Source organism: Mustela erminea, chromosome 9, assembly GCF_009829155.1.
Source record: "Mustela erminea isolate mMusErm1 chromosome 9, mMusErm1.Pri, whole genome shotgun sequence".
Lineage (NCBI taxonomy): Eukaryota > Metazoa > Chordata > Mammalia > Carnivora > Mustelidae > Mustela > Mustela erminea.
In genome coordinates this window covers 52,282,602-52,294,879 of record NC_045622.1, presented here as the reverse complement: position 1 = coordinate 52,294,879, position 12,278 = coordinate 52,282,602, and the positions used below count along the sequence as shown (strand labels likewise).

The 12,278-nt window shown below is 39.2% G+C and overlaps 1 protein-coding gene across 2 annotated transcripts in view; it reads right to left on the bottom strand.

Annotated features, from left to right (window-relative positions):
* The window catches only part of INTS4 (integrator complex subunit 4), a 113,948-nt gene that overhangs the window by 12,624 nt on the left and 89,046 nt on the right, over positions 1-12,278 (bottom strand). For both annotated transcript variants that reach the window (XM_032358043.1, XM_032358045.1), the window contains 3 exons: positions 8,990-9,083; positions 6,477-6,557; positions 4,088-4,218 (listed from right to left, as the gene is read on the bottom strand). In XM_032358043.1, coding sequence (XP_032213934.1) covers positions 4,088-4,218; positions 6,477-6,557; positions 8,990-9,083 — 306 coding nt within the window. The remainder of the gene's footprint in view (positions 1-4,087; positions 4,219-6,476; positions 6,558-8,989; positions 9,084-12,278) is intronic.

The window sequence follows — 12,278 nt, the reverse complement described above, 5'->3', positions numbered from 1 at the left end:
CATGCATTTGAATTCTTTTCCTAAAAGGCAGGTAGCACTAGAAACTTTCTTAAATCTGATGAACGACCAGAAATAGAAATGAAATTTAATAGTGAGGTTCACCCACTGAAGATCTCCAGGAGTGAGAGGGCTGGAAGGGAGACCTCCAGCTAAGCAGGGGTGAAAGGAAGGTAATTCAGTCAAGCTTATAAAGAGTCATCTTGGAGGGCTTAAATAAAATACAGATTTGGGAACCCTCTCTAAACCTAAAACAGAGCAGGAAGCTTCACCTACATGCTATGTGAAGTAGGCTTTAGCACTAAAAACATCTACTTTTTTCTTGGTGTGAGGAAAGAAAGCAGGGGAAAAGTGAAGTCCACTGGGAAATCAAACACCTACAGTTGACTTTTGTTTATAAGTATGCAAAGACAATGGGAAATTATTAGATGTTAAAAAGATAACCAGGGCTATAAAGGAGACCAAGCAGACCTCAATGAGATAAAGTCAAGGCAAGAAAGCACAGAAAACTTACTAAAATTTTTAATAACTAATGTCAGTGATATTAAAGAGGAGATCTAAAAGGACACTACACTGATAAAGCAAGAGAAACTGTTAGGAAAGAGGTACACAGAAGAAAACACACTCAGAAATGAACAGTAATAATGAAATCAATTCAACAGTAAAAGAATTCTACAATGAGGGGCGCCTGGGTGGCTCAGTGGGTTAAAGCCTCTGTCTTCGGCTCGGGTCATGATCTCAGGGTCCTGGGATCAAGCCCCTGCATTGGGCTCTCTGCTCAGCAGGAAGCCCGTTTTCCCCCTCTTTCTCTGCCTGCCTCTCTGCCTACTTGTGATCTCTGTCAAATAAATACATAAATCTTAAAAAGAAAAAAAAGAACACTACAATTAAAAATGATGAAAATTGAAGTAGAGTTTAAAAGAGCATACTGAAGAATTTACAGAGAATACAGAGTAGAAAAACTAAGAAACTGAAATTATGAGAGAAAAGAGAGACAGGCAAAACAGATCCAGAAGACAGAACATCCAGTATGACAGACTGGAGCGGATGAAAGTAGTAGTGATTAAATAAATAATGGAGGGGAAAAATTCCTTGAGCTAAAAGCAGAGCTTACACTGAAAGTCAGTGAGAACACTGAAAAAAAAACAAAAATCAAAAAACACAAAACACCACATACATATCTGAGTAGAATTTCTGAATTCTAAAAAGGAAAAAAAACTTACAGCTCTGAACCAGAAAAATAAGCCTCCTATAAAGGAAAGAGAACCAGACAGACATCAGACATCCTAACTGTAATACGAAATACTAAACAGTAACATAGCAATACTGACTCTGAAAGAATTCCAGTTATGTATAAGAGCAAAAGAAAGGCAGTTTCAGACACGCAGGGTCTCTTATATATTTATTCAGAAAAATAATTACTAGAAAGCTAGAATGTGTTCCAGTCAAATAGTGAATTAGAACAAGGAATGTCAAAAAGCAACTATAGTACAAAAAAAGTGAGCAATTTGGAACTAATTTTGAAAAAACACTTATAAAGGCTAATGAAAACTTTAAAAACCAATTCTTCAAATAAGAAATACATTATAAAAATATAATAAGCTAAAACTGAGTTCCAAATGATTTAACAGTATGAGACAATCAAATAAAAACATATTAAAATTTTATCTGGATCTGAGGTGATCTCGATAGAGGTAATCATAAAGTCTATATTACTTTTTATGTTGATAAATATAAGTTGAATATGTTTATTAAAAATACAAGTAAAAATAATATTTACATATAAACTAATATAAGCTAACATGTATCAAGTGTTTACTCTGAATGAGTGAGGCAGTATTTTAAGAGCTTTACATTTAATAATTTACAATAACCCTGTGAGGGTGAAGCAGATACTATTATTACCCCAGTTTAACTTAGGGGGAACAAACTGAGGCACAGAAGTCTTTTTTTTTTTTTTTGGAGATTTTATTTATTTATTTGACAGAGAGAGATCACAAGCAGGCAGAGAGGCAGGCAGAGAGAGAGGGAAGCAGGCCTCCTGCTGAGCAGAGAGTCTGATGGGGAACTCTATCCCAGGACCTTGAGATCATGAAGGCAGAGGCTCAACCCACTAAGCCACCCAGGCGCCCCGAGGCACAGAAGTCTTAAGCAACTTGTCCATGGTCACTAAGTTTGCAAATGGTGGGGGTCAAGATATGAGTCTAAGAAACAAGGAACCGTAGCCCTCTTAACCTCTATGTTCTATTACCTCACTGGAAAAGTTCAGACGTGGGGTTAAAACTTTCAAACCCTTGGAAAAAACAAAGAAACAAAGAAAACAACCAATCTAGCAAAGTCAAGGAAAAAAAAGGGCAGAAATGAACACAAGCAGAAAGTATAAAATACTATAGCACAAGAATAAATTTATTAGTCTTTGTATAATGACATGGAAAAATGGAATATCACTGGATGAAATGGAAAGGAGGCAGAACACAAAGTATATTATGATTCCACTTATATTAATACACACATTTATAATCTATATATATTTATCTGCCTTGGGAAGAGCCTATTGACAGTTGTTTCAGAAGGGGTAGATTGTCAGGGAACGTTCACTTAATCTGCAATATTTAAATTTTTTACAATAATCACACATAAACTGAAGAATATATATATGTATGTATGTGTGTGTGTGTGTATAAATTTTTTTTTTTAAATAAAAAGAGTATAGATGCGGGGCGCCTGGGTGGCTCAGTGGGTTAAGCCGCTGCCTTCGGCTCAGGTCATGATCTCAGGGTCCTGGGATCGAGTCCCGCATCGGGCTCTCTGCTCAGCAGGGAGCCTGCTTCCTCCTCTCTCTCTCTCTGCCTGCCTCTCTGCCTACTTGTGATCTCTCTCTGTCAAATAAATAAATAAAATCTTTAAAAAAAAAAAAAAAAAAAGAGTATAGATGCAAGGGGCTCCTGGGTGGCTCAGTCAGTTAAGTATCTGCCTTCCACTCAGGTTATGTGTCCTCTCTTTCTCTCTCTATCTCAAACAAGTAAAATCTTAAAAAAAAAAAAAGTACAGATGCCAACACAAGCACCTGTGTTTGCTCAGCTGTGACTGGCAAACAGTAGGGATTAAACATTTGTTAAATGAATGATGGCTATCTCTAAGTTACATCACTACCTGATTTTATCAGGTCACTATCAAAATCAGTGAAGAAGTAAAATAACATTCAGAATGTTCTTTCTGACGTGGTATCTTTCAGCACTTACTTAAACACTCCTATTTCCTTCTCTAGGCCACTTTTAGACCAATACCACTGCCAGACAGAGCATCAGATGCATCTTCCACCTGGGTATGAGCTACAGTATTGTGTCGAGTCTAGGAGGCACCTTTATTTTATGAAACACCAAGAAAGAAAAAAACCCGCTTTCAATCCAAGTGTGCCACACCATCAAAATATCTAATTTCAGAGAGTTTAAATTTAAAATGTGCATTTTAGAATCGATTAAATATGGCAATTCTAATGGAAAGTCTGATAGTGAGCTCTTACTATGTACCATGTACCACGTTAAGTGCTTCCACATGTATCATCCCATTTTTCTTCATGGAAACCCCATGAGACAGATGCTATCATCATTCTCTTTTCACACACAGGGAAACAAGGCAAAGAGAGGCTAAGAAAATACCATCCCTAATCAAACAACTAGTAAGTGGAGAGGTCCGGATTTGACCAAGGTAGTCTCATTGCACAGTACATTCTCTTCTTTTGTTTTTACTGCCTGGGAGAGCTTACTGATCCCTTCAGAAGAGAAAATATGGTTCCTGGCACTAAATTCTTAAAGAAATCAATCAAGGACCATAAAGAATGTCCTTGTTGCCTGTTGACCTATGTTGTACTGTAGGCAACGGAGAGCCACTGCATCTTTCCAGAGATCCAGTTTGACCCAAAGATAAAACCTAGAGTATCTGAAAAAATGAAGAGTTTGCATACTGTTTAGCAAATTTTTTGTAAGTATCTTTTCACCTCCCATTAACCTCGGTGAGATCTCTGAGTGCATTTATTTGGAGGAGTCTTTGAAAGTACAGTGCCTCCCCTTTCAGCAGCCACACATCTTACCCTCGAGTAGTCCGAGCTGTTACTATAAGTTGCAAGGCTTTGGCCTGAAGCCTCATGTGATGTATAATCACCACCTGTTTATTCTCCACACCACTGTACATGAACTCCATTTTGTAGGTCTCGTCCATGATCTATAAGGAAAGGTAATGAAAGATCAATAAAAATATCATATTGGTTTTGATAGCAGCATAAAATTCTAGGTGAAATTCTTTAAACTGAGTTTAATGCCTGTGCTTTAACACTGAACTGAAATTATTTAAGTGCCTATGGTAAGAGAAATTAAGATAATTTGAGAGAAATTAACGTGTTGAGGAAATTAATATAGTATGTCTTATGAAAACAGAGTAAGTTGTTTTCTCAGTTAAAAAAAAAAAAAGATTTTCATCCAGTAATAAAGTCATCTTAGTTGATGATGTCAAGATATGAATAGTTCAATCACTGATAAAATCGTAAAGCACTGCTATTACCCTAACCCCAAACTAGTGTGTTGTAGGAACAAATGAATGAACACCATATATGGAAACCCAACTCTAGGAAAAGTCCTCAAGAATTTAGCACCAGGAACCATTAACCACATGTTAATCATCCAGACAGACTGTTCTACAGGCCCGGTCTGTTGTTGGGAATATGGAGAGGAGAACAAGTGTAGAAAACAGTATCTATGACCTCAGCTCAAGCCCAGTTCATTAAGCTCTTGTTCTATTCGATCCAAATCAGCTACTCCCATCCAAATGATGCTTGTCTCCCCATTCTATATGTCCCTTTCTTTGAGGGCTTTGGGGTCAGAGAAAGGACTCCAGGCTCTCCCACAACAGCCAGAAAGACAAGTTACCTAATTACACAGGGCCTCAATTTCCCTATCTGTAAATAGGGAAGAAGTAGCCCCACAGTCATAAAACTTCAAGGATAAAATGTAGCATGAACAGCACTTAGCACAGTATCAGGTACCCAGCAACAGTTATTCCTTTCCCCTCTTTCTTCCAAACTACTGTTCTCTGGTCCCACCCCTCCCACTCTGGGGCTCTCTAGTCATTAGGTTCTACTCCCCTACAGTAAGCCACACAGCAGGTTTGAAAGGAAGTCTAGTTCAGAGGACAGATCAAGTAGAGTAGTGGGAAGAAAACATAGTGGGTACCAGAGGATCTGCATTCAATTCCCTAACTTTACTACTTATACCTCTATAAATTTAACCTTGCTGAGCCTCAACGACTTCATCTATAAAATGGACTTAATATTCATTCTTACCTAATGGGATTACTGTGAGTGTTAATTAAAACAGACATGAAATCATTTAGTGAACTGTAATGTAACAATCATTAGCTTGCTATTGGGTCATAATCACTGGGTCATATACAGAAGGACTCACTACCTGAAAGACAGGACCTAGAAGAGTTCACCAAATCCCAATACCTAAGAATGAAGGGAAACTGCTCAAAGTCAGAAAGGAAGAAACTCAAGGCAAATATAATTAAATTCTACTTAATGAACTGAAGAGTACATAAGGACCTTTCAACATTCAAATGTTGGTATAGGCTAAAAATATAAACAACTTCAAAATGAGTTCAGCTACATTTTCAGATGAAAGGTTCATGATAATATCTACTGGAATTTAATATATCTGAAATACAAACTGATAATATTTTTATTTATTTAATTTTTTGAAAATATTTTATTTATTTATTTATTTGAGAGAGGGATCACAAGTAGGCAGAGAGGCAGAGAGGCAGGCAGAGAGAGAGGGGGAAGCAGGCTCCCCGCCGAGCAGAGAGCCCAATGTGGGGCTCCATCCCAGGTCCCCGAGACCACGACCAGAGCCAGAGGCAAAGGCATAACCTACTGAGCACCCACACGCCCTAATATTTTTTTTTTTTTAAAGAGTGTATTTATTTATTTGACAGACATAGATCACAAGTAGGCAGAGAGGCAGGCAGAGGGGGGAGGGGAAGCAGGCTCCCTGCTGAGTAGAGAGCCTGACATGGGGCTTGATCACAGAACCCTGAGATCATGCCCTGAGCTGAAGGCAGAGGCTTATTAACCCACTGAGCCACTTAGGCACTCCAAACTGATAATATTTCAGAACACCAAAGCATCTTAAAAATCATCCAGTTAAATAGCTGTATTTTACAGAAAAGGAAAAATCCAGGGAGGTTAAGCAGCCTCAATATCACAATATTAGAGGCCGACCTGGGACTAGAACCCAGGTCCCCTGACTCCAAAGCCAGTGCTGTGTCTCCTAATTATGCTGCTTCTCAAATCACTAACATCCGTCACAGGCTGGAACTGAGAAGAGCACAGCAGAGGCATGGAGCCATGTGAAAGCCTCTGGCTCCATCTTAGATGAGAAAATGCCTGGACAGAGATCCATCTGAGAAGATCCCAAAATGCTTACCTGTTTTGCGGCCGCAGAGGCCAAATCACTCTGCTTCAAATACAAAGGGGCAGCCACATTCCACAGCTTTTCTTGCAGGGCCTAAAAAGACAAATCAGGAGACACAGAACACAGAGGTCACAAGACTGGTGTATCATTTGAAGCTTCTGTGTTTGTTTTGCTTTGGAAATCTGGATCAGGACTTCTTCTCAATCTTATTCTTTTAAGCTAGTAAGCCCTGCCTGTTATAAAGAAAGAGGAAAGCAAAGGCTGAACTTCTTCCCATTCAATCCAATTCCCAGCTCAAAGGCCCTATATCCAGATCAGACCAGTGCTTGCAAGCTGACGGCAGGAGTAATGCAGCTCTCACTAAAATGGGCGAGAAAGCCATGGCTCTCAGCCCTTCTTGTTCCCAGAGCCACTAGACAACCCTGGCTGCCCAGACCCGTCTTCCTTGACTGTGGTTCTTTTGTTTTGCTCACTATCCTTTGAAGAGCCCCTCACCTACTGACATGTCACACCAGAAATCAAGAAGCTTTTCTACATTCTTCCCTCTCCCTCAATCTATGTTCAAAAGCATCACGCGGAGCCACAATTTTACCTTCCACCCCTCTCCTCTCAGCCGTATGGCCCCAACTCTCATCTCTCTAAACCTCTGCTGTAGTCCCTAAAGACATAACCTAATGCCTTTATAGAAGATCTAGACTAATAATATCTAATAGAAATTAACACACACAGTATACATAATTTTATATATTCTAGTAGCCACATTTTTAAAAGTAAAAAGAAATAGATGAAATTAATTTTGACAATATAGTTTACTTAACCCAGTATATTTAAGATATATTTTCACTAACAAATTAGTATTCTAAAAGTTAATAGCTCACATTGTTTTTCATCCCAGTAAGTCTCAGAAATCCGTGCGTCTTTTGCATTTATAGCACATCTCAATTTGAACTAACATTTTAAGTAGTCAATTGTCACATGTGCCTGGTGATTATCCAGTTAGACAGCAGCATGTCTAAACTATAGATACAGAAATTTTTAAAGCATCCAAATCATACTACCCTTAACAGTTACTGTTTCACTTCCAATCATTTTTCATATATGTGCTTTTTATACAGTTGTAGTCTAAAAGCAGAATTGTGTATGCCTTTTTTTTTTTTTTTTTTGTACATTATTACACTGGGGGCGCCTGGGTGGCTCAGTCGGTTAAGCCTCTGCCTTAGGCTTAGGTCATGATCCCAGCGTCCTGGGATCAAACCCCCATCAGGCTCCCTACTCAGCGGGAAGCCTGCTTCTCTCTCTCCTTCTGCCTGCTGCTCTCCTCACTTGTGCCCTCCCCCCTTTGTGAAATAAATACATAAAATTTTTTAAAAAAGGAAAGAAAGAAAGGAAGGGAGGAAGGGAGGGAGGGAGCGAGGGAGGGAGGAAGGAAGGAAAGAAAGAAGACCAACGCTGACATGGCACTCTCTATGTATCAGACACTAGGCAAAGGGCTTTCACACACCTTGCTGGTTACCAGCCCTTACCTATGTAGAATTATTGTCAGCCCTGTTTCATAGAAGCTTGAAAAGGCCAAACAACTCTACAAAAGTGGCATGGAGGAGCTTTTTGCGATAATGAGAATGTTCTATATCTTGACTGTGGCGGTGGTTACACAGCTATATCCATTTGAAGGAATCTATCTAGCCAAACAAGAGCTGTACAAATCCCAACCCATTTCAGAGTACACATTCCCTTCCATGTATATACACATACCTGCAAAACCCTAAGCTCACACATCTTACAGTGAGAAATAACTTCTAACGACGCCATTTATTCTGACTTTGGTCAAATATCATAATCACTAACACTTGGAACCAAAGCCAGGATAAAGACTTATCAAGTGAGAAGGGGAGTCCAACACCTAAGCCTAAATTGAGTGGAACTCTGCTGCTGAAGCTGAAAGCTACTGAACTAACTTAACACGTTTTCATCTCAGCAAACTGGGACAGCTTCTTGGCTACCAATTGTGGGTGTGTGTTTCTGTGTGTTTGTGTGAACTACACAACCATACCATAGTTAGAACTGTGTTTGTGTGTATACAATCTGGCTAAAACGAAATGTCAGTAAGGTGGACAAAATTTTAAGTGCAGTGAAAACAACCTTTGCCTAGTTAGGACCTGGGCAAAGTGAAACTGGAATTTTAAGAAATAATAAAAAAGTTCTATATGCTAATCAAATTATTTTAAAAAATGAAAAATCCTTAGGATTCTAATGAAAATGATCATCCAATCTGCTCTAATCATACAATGATAAAAGAATTCTCCCAAATTTAAAAAATTTAAAGTCCCACACAAATGAACAATTTTTTAATTAGAGACTAATATAATTATACTGCGGAGAACATAATTTCTTCACTGCTCAGCGGCTGTGCAGGACTACAGTTTTCTACTTATGGCTTCAAGAACTGCTGAATCCACTAAAGTGCTTTCTATGCACTTTATGCACATAGTAATCACAAAATACAAACATAAAGGATCCAAACCAACCTTGATAAGAAGAAGTTGACACCGAAGATAGGTAGCAGAGAAGTCAGCGACTCCTGCTAGTTCAGACTGAAGTTCTCCAAGTCTTTGAAGATCCCTGCAGTAAAGAAAACCCCAAGCCCAACAGTGGATAGGGATAATGACAGCCATATAAAGATCAGGTCCAAAGCATTTTACCATTTTAGCAGCACCTGCATGGCTCAATGGGTTAAGTGTTTGCCTTCAGCTCGGGTCAGATCCCAGTGTCCTTGAAAGGCCAAACAAGCAGTGTCCCTCCCCTTGCTTGTGCTCTCTCTCGGTCCCTCTCAATCTGAAATAAATAAATAAAATCTTTTTTTTTTTAAAGATTTTATTTATTTGATAGAGAGACAGAGAGAGCGGGAACACAAGCTGAGGGAGCGGGAGAGGGAGAAACAGACTTTCTGCTGTGCAGGGAGCCCAATGTGGGCCTCAATCCCAGGACCCAGGGATCATGACCCAAGCAGAAGGCAGAGGCTTTAACCCACTGAGCCACCCAAGCGCCCCTCAACAAATAAAATCTTAAAAAAAAAAAAAAAAAAAAAAAGCATTTTACCATTCTATACTTAGTAAAACTGGTCATAAATTTTTAAAATGATGACATCCAATGATGGAGTGTTTATAATGAAACTGGTTCACTCATGCTCTGATAAGAGTTTAAGCTGATAAAATTCTTTTGTAAAGTAAAACTGTACCATTATAAAAGCCATACATACTTTCAAATATAAATATTTTGATCAGTACCTTTACGCTGAGAAGTAATTCTAAGAGAAATATCCAACAGAAATGAAATGCTTTATGCCCCACAATATGTCACTATTATAGTGGAATATTCTACAGATGTTAAAATATAAAACGGTAATAAGGTATAAGACCTTAACTACAAAAAACTGTATGTAGGAGAAAAATACAGCAAAGTGGTTTTCTGAGAGAGGTATGAGGGTTCTTTTTATTGTCTTCTCCCAACTGTGCTTTATTTTTCAAGTGTTTTATATAACAGATGAGTATTTTTTGTATCACCAGGAAAAAAAAAAATTAAGATACTGTAGTAGGCTTTGTTGGCTCCCTACCCAGTTAGCCATTCTTTATGTCTTCTTTACTTACTGAACTCTGATTTTGTTCAAGGCAAGGTATCCCCAAACCCATTCCCAGGTAGAGTCTGACTGAACTAAGCCAATTAGTATATGTCATCTCCCAGGTTATGTGACCTAAGTTGGCCTTCTCAGTCCTAATTGAAGGACTTATACTCCACACTTGGAGCAGGCCTGATAGTAGTTTGTATGTCTGTCTCTATCTCCATCATGCCCTAGACTGAAAAAGGGCACTTACGGTCCTGACTGCCACCGGCAGCCATACTGTAACTCCAAAAGAAAAAGCTTTGGGATAAAGCAAATGCTGAGGACAAGAAAAATCCCAAGAGACAGAGAACTGGGTCTTTAATAATATAAGTGAACTACACAACCATACCATAGTTAGAACTGCCTCGGATTTCTATTCATATGAGAAAACAAAAACCCATCACAAGCTTGCTTGAGATAAGGTTTCCCAGATACCCAAAGCCAAAAACATCCTCACTGGATACTGGAATAGCCAAAGTGATTGCAAAAATATAAAACCAAGCTGCCTGGATGCAAGAAAATAGAAAGTGCCACACACAGGTCAATAGTTGTGTGGGGGCTGGAATTACTGATTTAAAATTTTAATTTTTTGAATAGATAATACATACCTAGCTATACAATTAAACCAATAAGATAAGAGAATTCAAAAGATACTAAAGGATATGCAACTAACTTAGTTTACCTTCCTATAACAGGGCGCTGCAAACCAGTACACCCTTCCCATAGGCAACCACCATTACCAGTTTCTTTCTCTTTTGGAGGTAACACAATAGACCAACAAGAACAAAAAAAATCATTGTTTTCCTTTCTACTTTTTTGAGGAGAGAAGTGTGTGTATGTGTGTGTGTGTGTGCGTGCATGTGTGTGTATGACCTTATAATCCATCTCAGAAAGCATTCATGGAAAACCATCTTGTTTTTTAATGGCAACATCAAAATTTCATACAGAAATGCTAGCTGTGGAAAACGTGATTTGGGTCACAAGGGAAGTGGAGCTGCAGGGTTGGCATAACATAGAACGTTTCACAGTAGCCTATACAAAACTGTCCGTTTGACTAAGCCCCTCCCTCTAATACACAACTTTCTTAATAGCTAATGCTGTGTCCTAGGGACCTTGATATCAGGAAGGAGACACCCTGGGAAGACACACAGAATGAATTACTCCCACAGTGACTGAAGAAATTGGGGCCTGTGGCTTATATATCATGTCTTGTGAGTTTGGGTGGCTTGAGAGGTTCTTGGAGAGCCTACTCAGGTGTGGAATACAGCACAATAAAAGGCAAGACCATCCTAGCTAACTGTACCTGTGAAACGCTGCACAGGTGGTCAGCTGGCCTCCCTCACATCTCTGATGTCTCCCTTGCAAAGGCATCCCTGAATCACTCCATTTCTGAATGTTTCCTCTCGAGGAAGATTCTGGCTTCTGTTTCGATGACAGACAACACTGAGCAGCTGACTACACAGCCGCCGGATGGTAAGCTATTCTACAGCCCCGGCACTGAAGCAATTGTTCTTAACTGCACAGAACAAGATGTGAGCCAAGCAACCATGGGAGAGCCAAACTGGGAGAGCAAAGAAAGAAACTTGCTACTCCTGGACAAAATGCTGTTATCCTACTGTTTCCTCTCTGTACCTCTTTATGCCCACAATCCTCGGGGAGCCTAAGTTTAAACATCCCTCAGGAAACTATGAACTCTTTAATGAGAAGGTACAAAGATCACCTTCTGTGTGCAATATACTAGGTGTGCTAGCTGTTTCCCTACTTGAGCCCATTTAATCCTGACAATGTGAATTGCAATTAATTGTATGTCACTGAGAATGAAAGGGAAGATAAGAGTTTAAGCGGTTTGCCCAAGGTCACAGGATTAATAGTGGCAAAAATAGGCCTTGAACTCAGGTCTGTCTGAACTCCAAGTCTTTTCTTTTAAACTATATATTTCATTTATTTATCTGTTATTAAACTCTTTCATTTATTTATGAACTACATCAAATAGAGATGACACTAAAACCAATTTAAAACCAGATGCAAAGGTGCTTGGGTGGCTCAGTCGTTGAGCATCTGCCTTCTGCTCCAATCATGATCCCATGGTCCTAGGATTGAGCCCTGCATTGGGCTCCCTGCTCAGGGGGAGGCCTGCTTCTCTCTCTCCCACACCC